Here is a 22,166-nt window from a genome sequence, read left to right on the forward strand (position 1 = left end):
GTAGGTTGTGACCAAAATTATACATTTTCATTAAGGTGAAATAGAATAGTATCAGAGTGCATCACATGTAGTAAGGGTAAATATAATTTCATCAGTCTTTTTTAGTTATATATTTTATACTGTTTCTGTGTGTACTGGTAATGTTATGAAGTGTATTTCTTAGAGTTGAGTGTAGTTGAAAGGTTAGACATGTTTTAGCCCATTGTTCCAAATGCACTGACTCTAGTTTTTTCAGTTAACTTAGTTTTTTCTCTGCCTGTTTTTATACCTTTGCTTAATCTGTTCTGTTCGTAAGATCCTCCATTCTTCAAATAGCAAACTCACAGGTTTCACTCTTTTTGGAAATCTCTTCCTATGGCAACTTGCCATAAGAAATACATTTATACTGTAGCCTAGTAGACACATAAGTATTCATATAACTAAAAAAAGTCCTATGAACAAATACCTTCCTGTAAGAGATGCCTTCTTGCCCTCTTGCCCTCCATATTACCTTGTCTTACTTGGTATTGATCTTGTCTATTTCCTAGTCTGTCTCCATTGAGGTTAGGGCCCTATCTTTTTTTTACTATACCCAGTACTCAGTATACAATCAGTAGATGTTGACTGAATTCATGAAATATTGAATGGGAATTTGCTATCTAAAACTCTTTACAGTATTATTATTATTATTATTATTTTTTTTTTTTGAAGAACATTATGTTTACTAGGCTCTCCCCTACCCCAAGTCTCCCTCACAAACCCCATTACAGTCACTGTTCATCAGCATAGTAAGATGTTGTAGAATCACTACTTGTCTTCTCTGTGTTACAAAGCCGTCCCCTTTCCCCTACCCCCCACATTATACATGCTAATCATAATACCCCCTTTTTTCTTCCCCACCTTTATCCCTCCCTACCCTCCCATTCTCCCCAGTCTCTTTCCCTTTGGTAACTGTTAGTCCATTCTTGGGTTCTGTGATTCTGCTGCTGTTTTGTTCCTTCAGTTTTTCTTTTGTTCTTATACTCCACAGATGAGTGAAATCATTTGGTATTTGTCTTCTCTGCTTGGCTTATTTCACTGAGCATAATACCCTCCAGCTCCATCCATGTTGTTGCAAATGGTAGGATTTGTTTTCTTCTTATGGCTGAATAATATTCCATTGTGTATATATACCACATCTTTATCCGTTCATCTACTGATGGACACTTAGGTTGCTTCCATTTCTTGGCTATTGTAAATAGTGCTGCAATAAACATAGGGATGCATCTGTCTTTTTCAAACTGGAGTGCTGCATCCTTAGGGTAAATTCCTAGAACTGGATTTCCTGGGTCAAATGGTAAGTCTATTTTGAGCAATTTGAGGAACCTGCATATTGCTTTCCACAATGGTTGAACTAATTTACATTCCCACAAGCAGTGTATGATTGTTCCTCTTTCTCCACAACCCTGCCAACATTTGTTGTTGTTTGTCTTTTGGATGGTGGCCATCCTAACTGGTGTGAGGTGATATCTCATTGTGGTTTTAATTTGCATTTCTCTGATTACCAGCGATGTGGAGCGTCTTTTCATGTGTCTGTTGGCCATCTGAATTTCTTCTTTGGAGAACTGTCTGTTCAGCTCCTCTGCCCATTTTTTAATTGGGTTATTTGCTTTTTGTTTGTTGAGGAGCGTGAGCTCTTTATATAGTTTGGATGTCAAGCCTTTATCGGATCTGTCATTTATGAAAATATTCTCCCATACTGTAGGGTACCTTTTTGTTCTATTGATGGTGTCCTTTGCTGTACAGAAGCTTTTCATTTTTGCTTTTGTTTTCCTTGCCTGGGGAGATATGTTCATGAAGAAGTTGCTAATGTTCACATCCAAGAGATTTTTGCCTATGTTTTTTTCTAAGAGTTTTATGGTTTCATGACTTACATTCAGGTCTTTGACTTCCATTTTGAATTTACCTCTGTGTATGGGGCTAGACAGTGATCCAATTTCATTCTCTTACATGTAGCTGTCCAGTACTGCCAGCACCATCTGTTGAAGAGACTGTCATTTCCCCATCGTATGTCCATGGCTCCTTTACCGAATATTAATTGACCACATATGTTTGGGTTAATGTCCGGAGTCTCTATCTGTTCTACTGGTCTGTGGCTCTGTTCTTGTGCCAGTACCAAACTGTCTTGATTACTATGGCTTTGTAGTAGAGCTTGAGGTTGGGGAGTGAGATCCCCCCTACTTTATTCTTCTTTCTCAGGATTGCTTTGGCTATTCAGGGTCTTTGGTGTTTCCCTATGAATTTTTGAACTATTTGTTCCAGTTCGTTGAAGAATGTTGTTGGTAATTCGATAGGGATTGCATCAAATCTGTATATCGCTTTGGGCAGGATGGCCATTTTGACGATATTAATTCTTCCTAGCCAAGAGCATGGGATGAGTTTCCATTTGTTAGTGTCCTCTTTAATTTCTCTTAAGAGTGTCTTATAGTTTTCAGGGTATAGGTCTTTCACTTCTTAGGTTTATTCCTAGGTATTTTATTCTTTTTGATGCCATTGTGAATGGAATTGTTTTCCTGATTTCTCTTTCTATTGGTTCATTGTTAGTGTATAGGAAAGCTACAGATTTCTGTGTGTTAATTTTGTATCCTGAAACTTTGCTGTATTCCGATATCAGGTCTAGTAGATTTGGAGTGGAGTCTTTAGGGTTTTTTACGTACAATATCATGTCATCTGCAAATAGTGACAGTTTAACTTCTTCTTTACCAATCTGGATTCCTTGTATTTCTTTGTTTTGTCTAATTGCCGTGGCTAGGACCTCCAGTACTATGTTAAATAACAGTGGGGAGAGTGGGCATCCTGTCTTGTTCCCGATCTCAGAGGAAAAGCTTTCAGCTTCTCGCTGTTAAGTATGATGTTGGCTGTGGGTTTATTGTATATGGCCTTTATTATGTTGAAGTACTTGCCCTCTATACCCATTTTGGTGAGAGTTTTTATCATGAATGGATGTTGAATTTTGTCGAATGCTTTTTCAGCATCTATGAAGATGATCATGTGGTTTTTGTCTTTCTTTTTGTTGATGTGGTGGATGATGCTGGTGGATTTTCGAATGTTGTACCATCCTTGCATCCCTGGGATGAATCACACTTGATCGTGGTGTATGATCCTTTTGATATATTTTTGAATTCGGTTTGCTACTATTTTATTGAGTATTTTTGCATGTACATTCATCAGGGATATTGGTCTGTAATTTTCTTTTTTGGTGGGGTCTTTGCCTGGTTTTGGTATTAGGGTGATGTTGGCTTCATAGAATGAGTTTGGGAGTATTCCCTCCTCTTCTATTTTTTGGAAAACTTAAAGGAGAATGGGTATTATATCTTCTCTGTATGTCTGATAAAATTCCGAGGTAAATCCATCTGGCCCGGGGTTTTGTTCTTGGGTAGTTTTTTGATTACTGTTTTAATTTCTTTGCTGGTAATTGGTTTGTTTAGATTTTGTGTTTCTTCCTTGGTCAGTCTTGGAAGGTTGTATTTTTCTAGGAAGTTGTCCATTTCTTCTAGGTTTTCCAGCTTGTTGACATATAGGTTTTCATAGTAATCTCTAATAATTCTTTGTATTTCTGTTGGGTCCATTGTGATGTTTCCTTTCTCATTTCTGATTCTGTTGATTTGTGTTGATTCTCTTTTTCTCTTAATAAATCTGGCTAGAGGCTTATCTATATTATTTATTTTCTCAAAGAACCAGCTCTTGGTTTCATTGATTTTTTCTATTGTTTTATTCTTCTCAATTTTGTTTATTTCTTCTCTGATCTTTATTATCTCCCTCCTTCTGCTGACTTTAGGCCTCATTTGTTCTTCTTTTCCCAATTTTGATAACTGTGATGTTAGACTATTTATTTGGGTTTGTTCTTCCTTCTTTAAATATGCCTAAATTGCTATATACTTTCCTCTTAAAACTGCTTTCGATGCATCCCACAGAAGTTGGGGCTTTGTGTTGTTGTTGTCATTTATTTCCATGTATTGCTGGATCTCCATTTTAATTTGGTCATTGATCCATTGACTATTTAGAAGCATGTTGTTAAGCCTCCATGTGTTTGTGAGCCTTTTTGCTTTCTTGGTACTATTTATTTCTAGTTTTGTACCTTTGTGGTCTGAAAAGTTGGTTGGTAGTATTTCAATCTTTTTGAATTTACTGAGGCTCTTTTTGTGGCCTAGTATGTGGTCTATTCTGGAGAATGTTCCATGTGCACTTGAGAAGAATGTGTATCCTGTTGCTTTTGGGTGTAGAGTCCTATAGATGTCTATTAGGTCCATCTGTTCTAGTGTGTTGTTCAGTGCCTCTGTGTCCTTACTTATTTTCTGTCTGGTGGATCTGCCCTTTGGAGTGAGTGGTGTGTTGAAGTCTCCTAAAATGAATGCATTGCATTCTATTTCCTCCTTTAATTCTGTTAGTATTTGTTTCACATATGTAGGTACTCCTGTGTTGGGTGCATAGATTTATAATGGTTATATCCTTTTATTGGACTGACCCCTTTATCCTTATATAATGTCCTTCTTTGTCTCTTGTTACTTTCTTTGTTGTGAAGTCTATTTTGCCTGATACAAGTACTGCAACACTTGCTTTTTTCTCCCTATTGTTTGCATGAAACATCTTTTTCCATTCCTTCACTTTTAATCTGTGTATGTCTTTGGGTTTGAGGTGAGTCTCTTGTAAGCAGCATATAGATGGGTCTTGCTTTTTTATCCATTCTATTACTCTGTGTCTTTTGATTGGTGCATTCAGTGCATTTACATTTAGGGTGATTATCGATAGGTATGTACTTATTGCCATTTCAGGCTTTAGATTCGTGGTTACCAAAAGTTCCAGGTTACTTTCCTTACTATCTAAGAGTCTAACTTAAGTCACTTAATATGCTGTTACAAACACAATCTAAAGGTTCTTTTCTATTTCTCCTCCTTTTTCTTCCTCCTTCATTCTTTATATATTAGGTATCAGATTCTATACTTTTTCTCTATCAATTGATTGGCTTTGGGGATAGTCAATTTAATTTTGCATTTGCCTCGCAATCAGCTGCTCCACCCTCCCTACCATGATTTTACTACCTCTAGTGACAGCTATCCAACCCTAGGAACACTTCCATCTATAGCAGTCCCTCCAAAATAGACTGCAGAGATGGTTTGTGGGAGGTAAACTCTCTCAGCTTTTGCTTATCTGAAAATTGTTTAATCCCCCCTTCAAATTTAAATGATAATCTCACTGGATAAAGTAATCTTGGTTCCAGGCCCTTCTGCTTCATGGCATTAAATACATCATGCCACTCCCTTCTGGCCTGTTAAGTTTTCTGCTGAGAAGTCTGTTGTTAGTCTGATGTGCTTTCCTTTGTATGTGATCTTATTTCTGCCTCTGGCTGCTTTTAACAGTCTGTCCTTATCCTTGATCTTTCCCATTTTAATTACTGTGTGTCTCGGTGTTGTCTTCCTTGGGTCCCTTGTGTAGGGGGATCTGTGGATCTCCATGGCCTGAGAGACTATCTCCTTCCCCAGATTGGGGAAGTTTTCAGCAACTACCACCTCAAAGACACTTTGTATCCCTTTTTCTCTCTCTTCTTCTTCTGGTATCCCTATAATGCGAATATTGTTCCACTTAGATTGGTCACACAATTCTCTCAATATTCTTTCATTTTTAGAGATCCTTTTTTCTCTCTGTGCCTCAGCTTCTTTGTATTCCTCTTCTCTAGTTTCTATTTCATTTATTGTCTCCTCCACTGTATCCAACCTGCTTTTAATACCCTCCATCGTGTTCTTTAACGATTGGATCTCTGACCTGAATTCATTCCTGAGTTCTTGGATGTTTTCCGTACCTCCATTAGGATGTTGATTATTTTTATTTTGAACTCCCTTTCAGGAAGAGTCACAAGGTCCATATCATTTAAATCTTTCTCAGGAGTTGTATTAACAATTTTACTCTGGACAAGGTTCCTTTGGCATTTCATGTTTGTATATGGCGCCCTCTAGTGTCCAGAAGCTCTATTCTGGAGCTGCTGAGCCCCTGAAGCAATGTCAGGGGTCACAGGGGAGCGGTACTGGGGGTAGGAAAGAGCTGTTCCCGGCTTCCTGGCTGCTGTGCCTGTCTCCACTGCCTGAGCCAGTGGGCTGGGCACACAGGTATAAGTTTTTGTCCCAGAGCAGCCAGATAATGATCCCTGCTTTCCACAAGCAGCCGGAATCCCAGTCTGACCAGAAACTCTGCCTGTATTAACTTTCCAACCTGGTAGTCATGCGAGTCTCATGAAAGCACCATGAAATGTAGGTTTGTGCTCCCAGAGCAGATCTCCGGAGCTAGGTATTCAGCAGTCCCAAGCCTTCCACTCCCTCCCTGCTCCATTTCTCTTCCTCCCGCTGGTGAGCTGGGGTGGGGGAGGGGCTCGGATCCTGTGGAGCCACAGCTCTGCTAGGTTACCCCGTTGGCTGAGGTCTGCTCTTTTCTCCAGGTGTGTGCAGTCTGATGCGTCCTCTTACCTGTTGCTCTCTCAGGATTAGTTGCGCCAATTAAATTTTCTAATTGTATCCAGTTTTAGGAGGAAGCCTCTGTCTCTCCTCTCACGCCGCCATCTTTAATCCATTTACAGTACTATTTTTTAATCTTGAACTGTAGAAACTAATTTTTCTCATTGATTCCCCCTAAAGATTTTATTACAGATGATAACTTTTTTCCCCTAACACATTTTAAACTAAAACTTGCTTCAATTCTAAACTCTTTATTTTGTAGTTATCATTGTGACCAGATTAATTCTAGCTTCACATCTTCATAGATATTATATTGTATTTTGTCATTTCAGTGATCTCAGAATCTATTGTCATTTTGTGATTTGTGGTTAGGAAGTTTGATGAAGCTCAAATGCTTGGACACATAATGCTAATTTGATTTGATGGAGCTGGGTGGTTTCAAAAGAGAACTTTCATGTATAATGCTAATCAAATGCACATTTTGCAGGGATGGGATGGATATGAAAGCATAGAATCAGGTGGAGTTGAATAATTTATTTCTGAATTTAAAACTTTTGTAATTGACATTTTCACAATTATGATATTTATCTGTTTACAATTTTTATCTTTGTGAGAGATGATTTTTATCAAATCATTAATAGATTCTCATGGAGAACTGTTATTGAGGAGAGAGCCATTCATTGGGATGTTATTAAAAAAAAATGAATCAAGATAAAACTTCTAAGTGCAAGTACCAGAAAAATTACAACACATCTCAGTGAATTTGCAAGTGGTAAGTCTGCATTTAATTTTACATGGGAATATGATTCTGAATTATGTTGCATAGTATCCTTGCAGTGTTATATTTAGATGCATTTAACAATAGTGCATTTGAAAAAGAAAGTTGTAGTTATTTCATGTTTATTTAAAATTTTCATACTAAATGTTAACTAAACATTTTCTTAATAAGGCTTTTTTTCCATAGAGAAAAGTAAGCTGTAGTAGTATGAGTTTCAGAAATATCTTTCTGAATAATAAATCTAATATGGCTTTACATCTGATGTTTCTGCACTGTTTTTAAATACATTAATTTTAAAAGCATTCAACACAAGGATAATATATAGTGATAAAGGGAGGCTTAAACATTTTATTGGTCAGGTTGTAGTGTTTACAGACTCCCTAGGCTGTCTTTATTTTTTGGTTGGTTGAAAAGAGTTTCAAAGCCTATATGTTTAATGATAAGTCTAGAAGAAAACAAAAATACAAACATAAAATGTGAAAGTCTTCCTTCTCAATACTCTCTTCTTTTACAGACCCATAATAATACTGTTAACAGTTTGGTAGATCTATTTTCTTCCACACTTTTTTTTTGCCTATACAGATATAGAAATTACTTATGTATGTATATATATATATTTTTTTCTAACAATTAAAGAATCATGTGATACAAACTTTTCTATAACTTGCTTTCTCCTTCAACATTTAATGATGAGAAATTTAAACAGAAGGATTGGAAGAATTTTATAGTACAATATGGGAATACCCATCACCTAGATTCTAAAACTAATATTTTACTGAACGTCATCACATACTCTTCCATCTCTCTGTCCATCCATCATTCCACTTTATTACTTTGGGATCCATTTTAAAGTACAATGCAGTTATCAGTACACATCCTCTCCCCTTTCTACAATATTTGAGCATACATATCATTAACGAGAGGGCAATACTGGTTTACAGGGTTTGTTTAAAGGTAAATTTACATACTGTTTCGATGTTACAGTTTTTTTTGTCATGTAATAGTTTCTGTCACTTTCTTTTCATATTGACTTGAGTATTCTTCCTGAGGACAATGTGTGGTGAAATTCAGTAGCCTGAAAAGACAAAACAGGAAAGATGGTTTCCTACCGGAATAGTTTGAACGTTGTAAATATTTACATGGGCTAGTTTAGTAGACTTGAATTATAATTTCTTTTTTAAAAAAATGTTAGTGCTGTAGTAATTTACATCATTAATGAAGTTAGTCATAGCACTCAAGTATAGCACTCAGATAGCCATTAAACAAAAATGTTGAAGTACCAGTATGTTCACCAGTTACATCAAAGTTTGAGTTATGAGCTCACCATTTAATATACAGGTTACTATGTTAGAATCTCTAGCTAATGAAAGTATTTTACAAATGCCACCCTTCAGACAGAGGAGCAGCACTGTCTTCGGTTTGCTGGTTGCTCAGGATGTGTAAGAGTTTCTGTTTGGCCATAAGCCACGCCTGTCAATATTAACTGACTGGAGTGAGCCTACACTGCAACTCTACCAGTTACTGCTTCTGGGTGTAATCTGATTTGGAGTTCTTGGAAGACTACTGTTTTCTTCTCTACAATCCCCTTGTAAGGATTGGGTGGCACTAATTTTCACTCATCAGGTATTTTAAATATTCAGCATCTTAATTGTTCATTGTTCTATTTTTCTCTTCTTTTGCTCATTTTTCCTTGCAGATGCTCGTTCTTTTAGAGTTTGTTGTCTCCGTAATTTACCTTTAGGAGAAACAGATACATTTTTAACAATACTTTTTAGTATGTAATGTTTTTTGTTGTGAGGAATCTTCTAGTGATAAGAAAAATGTATTATTCTCAGGTAGAAGAGAATAAAAGTAGAGTTCAAAAAATGAGTATTTGATAATTTTGCTACTTGTTTTGTTGGCTTGGATGTTTTTCTGTTTCTAATATTAGTAAATTTAGAAATAAGTAATGGAATTACTGTGTTCTATAAAGTTGTTGGAGTTGATAGTCTGTTTTTTAGTCCTGAATGGAACTGAAACATCAAAAGAAAGAAAATCCATGAAGTTAGTAATATTGAACATGTTGAGAGACAGAGCCCTCTGTCATTTCTTTTAGCACTTGATAGTTGGCAAGACTGTAAAAGTAAACATTCTTTTTAATGTTTCTCTTTTTAGCTATGTAGATAACTTACCATTTGTATTTTCAGTTTTTAAAATCATTATATACATTTGTACCCTTCAGTTTTTAAAATGATTATATACAAATTAAATAGCATACTTTATCCTCTGTGACTTTCCTCACTTTAATAATTAAAAGACCTTTAATGAAAGTTAATGTGTTCAACCTTTGTTAAAAGGTAATGAAGTTCAACTTTTACTTTTTTATAGGCCTGGACACTATTCCTGTTTTAGAATTCATACATAAATACTAATTTAGGCCATATCTGAATTAAACAGTTGGATGGTGTTACATTTCAGTACTTGGCTTTCTCTTGTGGTGCCCCAAGATTTGCAGGTTCTAGGGATGATAAGGTAGGGCTATTCCTTTAAAATTAACTAATCCTCAATCTTTTTTCTTTGTTCTGGTAACTTTATAGCTTTAAAGACATTGGCAAGGCCTCTATGAGATTGTACCTCCGAGGCTCTTCAACTAATGATAAATTATTCGTAGAATGAATAGTGTGGAATATAGGCCGAAAATCTGGGAGTTATCCTTGACTCTTTCCTCTGTAATGCCTTGTATTCTAATCAATTAGTAAAATTTACTGGTTTGATTCTAACCATTTCTTCACTTGATCTCTTCTCCAAAACTAATTTTGGCTTTTGTCTTCTCTTATCCTTTCTAATCTCTGTTTTTAATTTTATCTTTCATACCAGGCTTCATAAATTTGTCTAAAGTATAAATCTCATTGTTAACCCCCAGCTTCAGTAGCTTTCTAGTGCCTAAGAAGGAAGTGTGAGCTTTCTAACATGACATCTTTTATGTGCATCATGAGAGATCCCCTTGTTACTCTCCACTGAAAGCTTTATGACTTCTGATGGCAATATTTAATATTTCCAAAAGTCTTACTCCTGCATGCTTTTGCTCTTCATTCTGTTTGCAGTACTGTTGTCACTTTTGTTTGCTTGGGTAACTTTCACGTATCTTTTAGGACTGAATTCAGGTTTCACCTCCTACAGGAAGGCTTGCCCTGATTTAACTAAGGCCCCATGTTTTGTGCCTCTAGTAACATCTCGTCCACATCTCTGGAACTTAACCATATTATATTAACCTATGTGTCTCTTTCCCCCATTAGAATGTTAGTTCCTTTAAGCAAAGACCATATCTTTTCAGCACTGTATTTACAATGTCTAGCCAGTGACTGATGTATAGTGCAGGTAGGCTCTGAATATTTGTTGAACTGTGTTCATCTTGTTGCCATAATACTGAAGTTTTCTTAGTGATGCGCCTGGATCAGTGGTTCCTAGATACCAATGAGCTGTATCAGAGAGACCTGGGGAGCATTTTAAAACATTTTATTGCTTTTGAGTTTTAGTCCGTAAAGAATTATGATTCAGTAGATCTGAAATGGGGCCTGGGAGTCAGTATTTTTTAAAAGGTCATCAGTTGATTCTGGTTTGCTTATAGGTTTCAGAAACATTGTCCTAGTTCGTTATTATATTATTCTATTATATTTTATGTAAAAAGTTGCCCCCTAGACCTTACAACATAATTTATAGTTTAAGCTTTATAAGTTATAGTCAATATATTGAAGTATGGATATATGTTGTCACTTTTTTTGGTACCATGTATATAGAAGTATCTCAACTTTAAGTGTCTCCTTAGGAGGTCTGTTAGCATTGTGAACACTCAACTGGAAAAAACCCCACTTAAATAGTAATCTTTTTGAATTGATGGTAATACAGTTAGTTGGGCTTCATTCCATGGATTTAAACATTTTTAGTAATTTGTAATTCATTTTCACTTTCTATTAAAATTTTTCAAAATGATTTTTAAGCATTTTAGTGTAGGTTAATAACAAACTGAATTGCACAAATCTTAAGTGTATATAGCTCATTGAATTTTTGCATATTTATGTATTCATAAAGCACCACCCAGGTCAAGATACAGAACATTTCTAGCCGCTCAAAATTTCCCTCATTTTGCTTTCTAATTAATAAACACCCATCCCACCACAAGATGACCACTATTTTGATCTGTGTGATTATCATTTAGTCTTATGGTTAAAACTACTAAAAATGCGTACATATCTTTTGGTGGGTATATGCACTCATTTCTCTTCGATTTACACATGAAGTTGCTGGTTAATGCCAGGTCTGTGTTTAACTTCAGAAGATAATGCCAATTTATACTCTATGATAGCAGTTCCTAATGAAAACTGAAGTTAAATTATTTGAAGCTATGGTGAAATTTGAATATCCTGAAACTTTGTTTCATTTTGTCAAGAATTTGCAAAGAGAACTCAGTGTCATTTTATAGTTGCCACTAATGTATTGTTGTTTCAGTCAAGTGATTTTTTTTCTCTGTAAGTAATTTTTTTCTCATTTCTCGCTCCTTAGGTCATCTTTCCTTGTGGGTTGGCAGGCAGTTGTAGGACTGCACAATGGGGCTCCGGGTTCACTTTGTTGTTGACCCACATGGCTGGTGCTGCATGGGTTTGATTGTCTTTGTCTGGTTGTACAATATTGTTTTAATTCCCAAAATTGTCCTCTTTCCTCACTATGAAGAAGGACATATTCCAGGCATATTAATAATAAGTAAGTTTCCAGATCTTTATTTCTTTAATTAAAGATTTTTCTGTTGTGAACATTTTTAGTGCCACTGTGATCACCTTCTGCTTAGTATTATTAGTACTCTTAGTATTAAGTTATTTACTAAATTATGGAGGTTTTAAAAAATAATGGCCTTTATATGTTTTGCAGGGTTAGATAAATGTGATATCTTCATACCTAACTGTTCAAAATATATAGGACTATTTTGTTTAAAAAACCCAGCCCAGTAGTGCTAATTTGTGTCTCTCTGTGTGTATTTTTAATGTTTTTGTTAATGTGCTTATTGCAAATGTGAAAGGAGCTTTAAGAATGAAGGTAGTATACATATACATATATATATATGTCACTGAGAAATGAGAATTTCATGATATAAAATTTATTGATTATGACAACACTTTGAACTCCTATATAATTATTTTCTGCTATAGTTCATTGCTGATGGTTTGTTTATGATTAAAAGAATAAGATTGAAATGATGTATTTTAAATATACATGGTATTTACATTTTTCATGTGCATTATGTTATTTTATCCTGAAAAGAATTGTGGGAAATATAATCTCTGTTATACAAGTGATTTTCTGACTAATATCATCCGTTCAGTCCTGGAGTTAGTATTTGAACTGAGTCTCCTATTATAGATGCAGTGCTTTCTTCCCACAAACAAAATACCTCTTATTCATTTGAAAGAAAGAATTATAATGAGTGAATCTGTTTTCCCTTACTGTTCTTTTTTTCTAGTTATCCATTCTAAAAGTCAAAAGTTTCTAGATTCTTTATTTTCAAATTAATTATCTAAAGATCTATTGAAAGGAGCAACTGAATATCACTAACTCAAAGTGATTTTTTTGAGGATAGCCTCAAAATCAAAGAATTTAATTGTAGGATAGGTTTTAAAATGCTGCTTTGATTCTTTCAAATATAGTACATATAGTAATTAATTAATTTAAACCATTATAGGGAATCTCTGTTAATAAGGAATCTGATTTATAATAAATAGATCAGTTATTGTGCAAAATAATATTTAAATTAGGACTTTCTGATAGTCCTCTTGGCAATATTACTTGATGAATTAAATGAATCAACATTTAATTTTCCCATCTTCTGAAAATTATTTATCCTGATGTAATTAATTAAGATGTATAGTTAGCATTAAATATGCTGTGAACAAATGTTTTGAAGGGTAAATGACTAATTTTATTTGTTTATTTATTTCAAAGTATTCTATGGCATTGCCATATTTTGTCTGGTTGCCTTAGTAAGGGCCTCAATAACTGATCCAGGAAGACTCCCTGAGAACCCTAAGATCCCACATGGAGGTATGGTACTCTTCAGATTTATCAGTTTTACTATGCTAGAATCATTACCTTTATTAATGTAATTTATTGTCTTTAATATGTATTAGTTACACATATCATGTAACATCACTTTCAAGTCTTTTTCTAAATGTTTTCTTTCCAGACTTTGCTATTAAAATTGCAAAGTCCAGCTGACTCCTCATATCCCCCATTCCCTGGCTCTCCTTTTCAGTTTACTTGTTTGGCTCTCTCTCTGCCCACTCTAGATATACATAACTTCTGTGAAGGTGTAGATTTTTGTTTCGATTTCTTCATTTGTTCAGCACTGTATTCCTAGTGCCCAAAGCAGTCTCTGTCACTTCCTAGATGCTGGGTAAATATTTGTTGAGTGATATATAATTACCAGAGACATTTATTTGCATTTAATAAAGGAATTTTTTTGATCCTGCCATTCACCTCATGATATTATAAATATATAAGTAAATATTTATAGTATTATGATACTATTCTCTATGTTTCTTGAAATTCTAACAATTCAGTGAAAAATTTGAAAGCCTTTTTACTCTATGAGGGTAATTTTTGATCACATTATTGCATAGTAACCATTCAAACCACAAAATGAATTGAAAATGTATTGCTGGCTTTATTATATGCCAGTACAGTAAACCTCATTTACCCTCTTCCCGGAGTTTCATCTTTTGATCATTGCTGGGTAAGCTTTGAAAACTCTTCGTACTTTGTTCAAGTGAGAAATTTACTTTTTTGCCGTACATAACAGAACCAGAATACTTTTTATAGTAATTCAGTGTTTCCAAATTTGCTGCACATTAGAATCACCAGGGGAGCTTTTAAAATCTCAGTGTGCAAATCACATCCTACAATAATTAAGTCAGAATGTCTTGGGGATGTGAGCCTTGTATCAGTATTTTTGAAAGATCCCAGGTGATTCCAATGTGTAGCAAAGTTTGGGAACAATGTAGTAATTCCTTCTGAAATTAGATTAAGTGGCAAGTTACTTAATGAGCCTTTCCTGAGTTCCTGATTATTGTTTTTTGAGACCCACAATTTAGGGGCTTACTTGGCTTTTCAAGTTTAATGCTTAAATGGGAATGATATGATACTGAAGTTTCTGAAAACTGTTGAATATTTCATTTTTATGAACTTAAGAGAACAGTCTCAGAGTCGCCTAGCAGTTACTGTGTGTGTGTATTGGCATGAACATGTGTGTGGGCAGGGAGGGTGGCACTCCGTAATTTGTATAGACTCCCTCTTCTCAACTAGTCTAAATTAAAGGCTCTCTAAAGTATTGATAGGTAATGTATTGTCTGCTTCAACTCTAAAATCCAATGTTCCAGAAAATCATAAGGAAAATCCTAACTCAAGACCCATTTTTGATGAAATCTTTGGTTTGCAGTGGTCAAATCCTCAAATGTCTGCATGTGCCAGATACTGCAAATGAGTCAAAGTGGCTTGTAGGAAATATTCCATATTTGAAATCTCATGTCTTACCTGCTACATAACTCTGGCAAAATTGTCATGTAGGACCACTATTCTTAGATCTTACAGTTTTTCAAGAGTTTTTTTTAAACAGACAGAATTTTAAAGGGAATCTCAGTTTTTATGAGAAATGTTATGATTTTTTAAAAATTAGCAATTAATTCAAAATTTTTAAAACATTGTTTTTAAATGAGTGCTAAACAGATTATGTCTGTGTGCCTAATTGAATTCACTTGAAACCACTGTATTACCTTTAGCTTCCTGACTCTAGTGATGGAAGACACCGTAACATCATGCTGCGATGTCTGTATTATATCTGGTCTCAGTTGGCATTTGACCTATATTTTTCTTCACTGAGTCCAAAAGACTTTCCTTTTGCCCAATGGAAAAAAAATACATTCACTTACCACATTTTAATGTTAACAAAGTCTTTTGGTATCTCTTCTATGATTCTCGTGGTAGTTGTATGAGGTAGATAGATGGGGTAATCAGGATTACATATTGTCTTTTATAGGTTTTACAGCATGTTACAGAGCTGCTTTGGGGCTCAGATCTTTGTGTCCATCATCTTTTTTTTTTAAATTTATTTTTAATTAAAAAAAATTTTTTTTGTATCCCTGTCTTGTTCCTGATCTTAGAGGAAAAGCTTTCAGCTTCTCGCTGTTCAGTATGATGTTGGCTGTGGCTTTTTCATATATGGCCTTTACTATGTTGAGGTACTTGCCCTCTATACCCATTTTGTTGAGGGTTTTTATCATGAATGGGTGTTGAATTTTGTCGAATGCTTTTTCAGAGTCTATGGAGATGATCATGTGATTTTTGTCCTTCTTTTTGTTTATGTGGTGGATGATGTTGATGGATTTTCGAATGTTGTACCACCCTTGCATCCCTGAGATGAATCCCACTTGGTCATGGCATCATCTTTTTACCATGGATATATACAGATTAAGAATTTAATTCCTTTATTCATCTTTGCTTTGGTCTGGGAAAATTGAAGTCATTGTGTGCTTTTTGATGCTGGTCACTGATTATTTTATAAGTATGCTTTTAACTTAGTAAAAAAAATACAAAATTTTAACAGTGAAAAGAAAATAGCGTGACTGAAGAGTTGGGGCTATAGAGTAGTGGCATATTTTCAGCATTGCTTTAAGGTGGAGCAGTTTCATGTAATTGAATTTTTTAGAAAAAGAAACTTAAGCTCCAATACTTTTATGATTTAGCTATTTTTTAAAATACTCTGCAATGTTTTGCCTGACTTTCTGTATTTTAAACTGAATAAATTTAGTATCTGTGTGACCCACCAAAGATGAGACAATTTGAATATAAGGGAATGTTCCATTGTCCCATGCAAAGATCTGCAGAATTTGCTTTTATAAACTTTTGGGTATGTAAATGAAATAATCAAATGAAAGCATTAAATGTCTACTTATATTCAAATTACTCACATGTGTGTTTGAAATATAGAAATAATACTTTGTCACTTTCAAATTTTATGAAATGGTTTTATTCAATCTCAACTTTTTAAAAAAACAGCTTTATTGAGTATAATTCACATACTGTATGATTCACCCATTCAAGTGTACAAGTTAGTGGCTCCTAGTATATTCACAGAGTTGTGCAACCATCACAACAATCAGTCTTAGAACATTTTCATCATCAGGCTCTTAATTTGCATGTTTGGCTTTAGTGTTTTTGTTATTATTGGAACCACTTGTTGACACACTGTTACAGAGCAAAAGCTTCCAAGTTTTTAAAAATATACCATGTTTTAAATTTGTCTGATGCTATCCCTTGAAATGTTACCCCAGGCTATAAGGATGCATGTGCTATTAATGCTTAGGGTCACATATTCATTCATAGTTTTGCATCCCCTCCCACCCCACCAACCCCGATACTGTTTTTTAAAGGTGAACTGTAAGAGACTCACAAACATTTATTTACCGCATTGGCACCTTTATCAAGATCCAAACCTTGTATTGATTTTGGTAGTTTTAAGTTATATTTTTCTTCCCAAAATATTTCTTTGTGATAAGAAAGAGGGCTCCCTAATACACGGATCTTTTAGGACACTCAAATAGAAGGTGATTGATTCCTTCCTTTCTAAGGGATAAACCAAACCAAACCAAACCAAACCTTGCTTTGAATTTATTCATGCATTTACAGCATTAATAAGGATCCATGCTCAACAATGTTTTTTACTTACATTGAACAGCCTCAATCATTAATGGAGTTTCTCTTTTTCTCATGTTTTGATTTTTCTTTCCTTTAAAAAAATGTGTTTGTTAGTTTTTAAGTTTTCTACAGCTATCATAAATTAGCAATTGGATTCTCTCTCTGTTGGCTTTTATTTTATATTAATAGATGGTTAATACAAGTCTCATAGGTAATCATCAGACATAAGATTCTATCAGTCACCAAGGTTCTATTGGACATTAATAAATCCTGAAGAAAGAAAGGAAGAAGACTGAGAAATAGCTTATAGATATATAGGGTAGGTCCAGATGGATAGATTTTTTTCTTGCTATTCAAGGCAAAAACACAGATGACACCTTAACTAAATGTCTAGATTTTCACAATAGTGATTTTTTTCCTTTGTTCTCTAAACATATGGCGTGTGTGTGCTTGTGCATGTGCATGAAATGTGAGTTTTCATAGGTATTTCTCAAGGTGGATACTTGTATAATATCTTAAATTTGGCCTAAGGAATGGCTCAAGCTCTTTCTTTAAACTAGTTTATGGTCCAGACCATAGATTACCAAACTCTTTTTTACTGTAGAGCCTGATAATAAATAATTTTTCATTTTATGGGCCATACATTCTCTACCATAGCTCCTCAGCTTTGTTATTGTAACATTAAAACAGTGATAGACATATATAAATGAATGGACATAGATGTGTTCAAATAAAACTTTATTTATGGACACTGAAATTTGAATTTTATGATTTTTACATACCACAAATTATTATTATTATTTACAACCATTTAAAATTGTAAAATCCATTCTTGTTCATGGGTCACACGAAAACAGGTGGTGGCTTGTATTTGCCTGAGGACTGTAATTTGCCAACCTGTGGTCTAGACTACAGAATTACAGGCTTTCTCTGACTATAGTCAAATTCTCTCTTCTTTTCAGAGGGTTCAAAACTTGAAGTATGAAATAAAGGATTCTATTTTCTAGAATATTTTATGCTGAAATTGCTAATAATGAATACACCATATTTATATTTTAAGAGAATGGTTTACCACATGCAGTTTTTATGTTTTTTTTAAAGTACCATGGATATACAATCTTACATTGATTTCAGTTATACAACACAGTGGTTCAACAGTTACCCATATTATTAAATCCTCAGCCCTTCTAGTACAGTCACTATCTATGTTCCAGAATCATTAACTGTGTTCTCCTTGCTGTACTACCATCCCCATGACCAACTTGTATTGTGATTGCAAATTATTGTGCCCCTTTATCCTCTTCACCCTCCTCTGCCAACCCCCTATCCCTTCCCCCTTGAAAACCACTACTTTCTTCTCAGTGCCTGTGAGTCTACTGCTATTTTGTTCCTTCTGTTTTGCTTTGTTTCTGTACTCCACAAAGAAGTGATATCATTTGATACTTATCTTTTTCTGCCTGGCTTATTTCACTGAGCATAATACCCTCTAGCTCCATCCATATTGTTGCAAACAGTAGTATTTGTTTTCTTCTTATGGCTGAATAGTATCTCATTATCTCATTGTATATATGTATCACATCTTCTTTATCCATTCATCTACTGATGGACACTTAAGTTGCTTCCATATCTTGGCTATTATAAATAGTGCTGTGATAAACATAGAGGTACATATGTCTTTTTGAATCAGGGATCTTGTTTTCTTTGGGTAAATTCCTAGGAGTGGAATTACTGGGTCAAACGGTATTTCTGTTTTTAGTTTTTGAGGAACCTCCCTATTGCTTTCCACAACACTTGCACCAATTTGCATTCCCACCAACAGTGTAGGAGGGTTCCCGTTTCTATGCATACCGGCCAGCATTTGTTGAGAGTTTTTATCATGAATAGATGTTGAATTTTTTCAAATGCTTTTTAAGCATCTATGGAGGTGATCATGTGGTTTTTGTCATTTTTGTTTATGTGGTGGATGATGTTGATGGATTTTTTAATATTGTGCCATTCTTTCATCCCTGGAATAAATTCTACTTTATCATGATGGATTATCGTTTTAATTTATTATTGAATTGGGTTTGCTAATATTTGTTGAGTATCTTTCCATCTGTGTTCAGCAGGGATATTGGTCTGCAGTTTTCTTCTTTTGTGGTGTCTTTGCCTGGTTTTGGTGTTAGAGTGATGCTGGCCTCATAGAATGAGTTTGGAAATATTCCCTCTTCTACTTTTTGGAGAACTTTAAGGAGGATGGGTATTAGGTCTTCACTAAATATTTGATAAAATTCATTGGTGAAGCCATCTGGTCCAGGGGTTTTGTTCTTAGGTAGTTTTTTGATTACCAGTTCAACTTCATTGCTGGTAACTGTTCTGTTCAGATTTTTTGTTTCTTCCTGGGTCAGTCTTGGAAGTTTGTATTTTTCTAGAAAGTTGTCCATTTCTTCTAGGTTATCCAGTTTGTTAGCATATAATTTTTCATAGTATTCTCTCATAATTCTTTTTATTTCTGTGGTGCCCATCATGATTTTTCCTTTCTCATTTCTGATTCTGTTTATGTGTGTATACTCTCTTGTTTTCCTGATAAGTCTGGCTAGGGGTTTATCTACTTTGTTTATTTTCTCAAAGAACCAGCTCCTGCTTTCATCGATTCTTTCTATTGTTTTATTCCTCTCAATTTTATTTCTGCTCTAATCTTTACTATGTCCCTCCTTCACTGACTTTGTGCCTCATTTGTTCTTCTTTTTCTAGTTTCATTAATTGTGAGTTTAGACTGTTCCTATGGGACTGTTCTTCTTTCCTGAGGTAACCTTGTATTGCAGTATACTTCCCTCTTAGCACAGTCTTTGCTGCATCCCACAGATTTTGCTGTGTTGAGTTATTGTTGTCGTTTGTCTCCATATATTGCATGATCTCTGTTTTAATTTGGTCATTGATCCATTGATTATTTAAGAGCATGTTATCAAGCCTCCATTTGTTTGTGGGCTTTTTTGGTTTTTTTGCATAATTTATTTCTCATTTCATACTTTTGTGGTCTGAGAAGCTTGTTGGTAAAATTTCAATCTTTCTAAATTTACTGAGGCTCTTTTTGTTGCCTAGTATATGATCTATTCTTGAAAATGTTCCATGTGCACTTGAGAAGAATGTGTATTCTGCTTTTGGGTGGGTTGTTCTGTAGATGTCTGTAAGGTCCATCTGTTCTAATGTGTTGTTCAATGCCTCTGTGTCCTTACTTATATTCTGTCTGGTTAATCTGTTCTTTGGAGTGAGTGTTGTGTTGAAGTCTCCTAAAATGAATATATTGCATTCTATTTCCTCCTTTAATTCTGTCAGTATTTGTTTCATATATGTAGGTGCTCCAGAGTTGAGTGCATAGATGTTTATCATGGTTATATCCTTTTGTTGGACGACCCCTTTATCATTATGTAATGTCCTTCTTTGTCTCTTCTTACTTTCTTTGTTTTGAAGTCTTATTTTGTGTGATATAAGTATTGGAACTCCTGCTTTTTTCTCCCTATTAGTTGCATGAAGTATCTTTTTCCATCCCTTTACTTTTAGTCTGAATATGTCTTTGGGTTTGTAGTGAGTCTCTTGTAGGCAGCATATAGATACGTTTTGTTTTTTACCCATTCAGTGACTCTATATCTTTTGATTGGTGCATTCAGACCATTTACATTTAGGGTGATTATCGATAGGTATGTACTTGTTGCCATTACAGGCTTTAGATACGTGGTTACCAAAAGTTCAGGGGTATCTTTCTTACTATCTAAGAGTCTAATTTAATTCACTTATGCTATTACAAACACAATATAAAGGTTCATTTTTTTCCTCTCCTTTTTCTTTCTCCTCCATTGTTTATATATTAGGTGTCATATTCTGTAGTCTTTGTCTATCCCTTGACTGACTTTGGGGTAGTTGATTTAATTTTGCATCTGCTTAGCAATTAATTCTTCTACTTTTTTTAGTGTGGTTTTATTTCCTCTGGTGACAGCTATTTAGCCTTAGGAACACTTCCATCTGTAGTGGACCCACCAAAATACACTGTAGAGACAGTTTGTGGGAGCTAAATTCTCTCAGCTTTTGCTTATCTGGAAATTGTTTAATCCCTCCTACAAATTTAAATGATAATCTTTCTGGGTGGAGTATTCTTGGTTCAAGTCCCTTCTGCTTCATTGCATTAAATATATCATGCCACTCCCTTCTGGCCTGTAAGGTTTCTGTTGAGAAGTCTGATGACACCCTAATGAGTTTTCCTTTGTATTGATGTTTTTCTCTCTCTGGCTGCTTTTAATAGTCTGTATCCTTGATTTTTGCCATTTTAATTATTATATATCTTGGTGTTGTCTTCCTTGGGTCTCTTGTATTGCAAGATCTGTACCTCTATGGCGTGAGAGACTATCTCCTTCCCCAGATTGGGGAAGTTTTTTGCAATTATCTCCTCAAAGACACTTTCCATCCCTTTTTCTCTCTCTTCCTCTTCTGGTACCCCTATAATGTGAATATTGTTCCATTAGGATTGATCCCACAGTTCTCTCAATATTCTTTCATTCCTAGAGATTCTTTTTTCTCTCTCTGCTTCAATTTCTTTGTATTCCTGTTCTCTAATTTCTAATTCATTTACTGTCTCCTCTACTTCATTTTAATCTGCTTTAAAATCCCTCCATTGTATGTTTCATTTCAGGTACTATATTCTTGAATGTTTATATCTCATTCCTGAATTCCTTCCTGAGTTCTTGAGTATTTTTCTGTAGCTCCATGAGCATGTTTATGATTTTTATTTTGAAATCTCTTTCAGGAAGATTGATGAGTTCAGTTTCACTTGGGTGTCTTTCTCGTGTTTGTGGGATTTTAGTTTGAACCAGGTTCCTTTGATGTTTCATATCTGTAGGTGGTGCCCTCTAGTGCCCAGAAGTTCTATTCTCTGGAGTTGCTCAGCCCCTGGAGCGATGGTGGGGGGGTCACAGGGGAGCGGCGCTGGTGCCTGTCAGGAGGAAGGACGTCTTTCCTGCTTTCCGGTTGCAGTGCCTTTCTCCACTGCCAGCACCAGTGGGCTGAGCATACAGGGAGAAACCTCTCTGCTTTGCATTTGTAGCTGACATAGGTGGGGCTGCCCTTTGGCTGGCCTGTACAATGACAGGGGCATTCGATTTATGAGCCATTGCTGGCTGGGAGTAAGGTGCAGCAGGCTGCTTATCATGGTGGGGGTTCTTATAGCTGCATAGCCAGCC

The 22,166-nt window shown here is 35.1% G+C and overlaps 1 protein-coding gene across 4 annotated transcripts in view; it reads left to right on the plus strand.

Moving 5' to 3' along the window:
* ZDHHC21 (zDHHC palmitoyltransferase 21) overlaps window positions 1-22,166 on the plus strand; it is a 72,353-nt gene that overhangs the window by 5,618 nt on the left and 44,569 nt on the right. For 2 of the 4 annotated variants that reach the window (XM_037018630.2, XM_073228496.1), the window contains exons 2-5: window positions 7,103-7,233; window positions 8,634-8,862; window positions 11,779-11,976; window positions 13,210-13,308. In XM_037018630.2, the coding sequence (XP_036874525.1) occupies window positions 11,823-11,976; window positions 13,210-13,308 (253 nt within the window). In that variant the 5' untranslated portion in view covers window positions 7,103-7,233; window positions 8,634-8,862; window positions 11,779-11,822. Of the gene's footprint in view, window positions 1-7,102; window positions 7,234-8,633; window positions 8,863-9,606; window positions 9,751-11,778; window positions 11,977-13,209; window positions 13,309-22,166 lie in introns of all 4 variants that reach the window. The other 2 variants (XM_037018631.2, XM_037018632.2) reach the window with 2 other exon arrangements.

Source organism: Manis javanica, chromosome 2 (assembly GCF_040802235.1).
Source record: "Manis javanica isolate MJ-LG chromosome 2, MJ_LKY, whole genome shotgun sequence".
Classification (NCBI taxonomy): domain Eukaryota; kingdom Metazoa; phylum Chordata; class Mammalia; order Pholidota; family Manidae; genus Manis; species Manis javanica.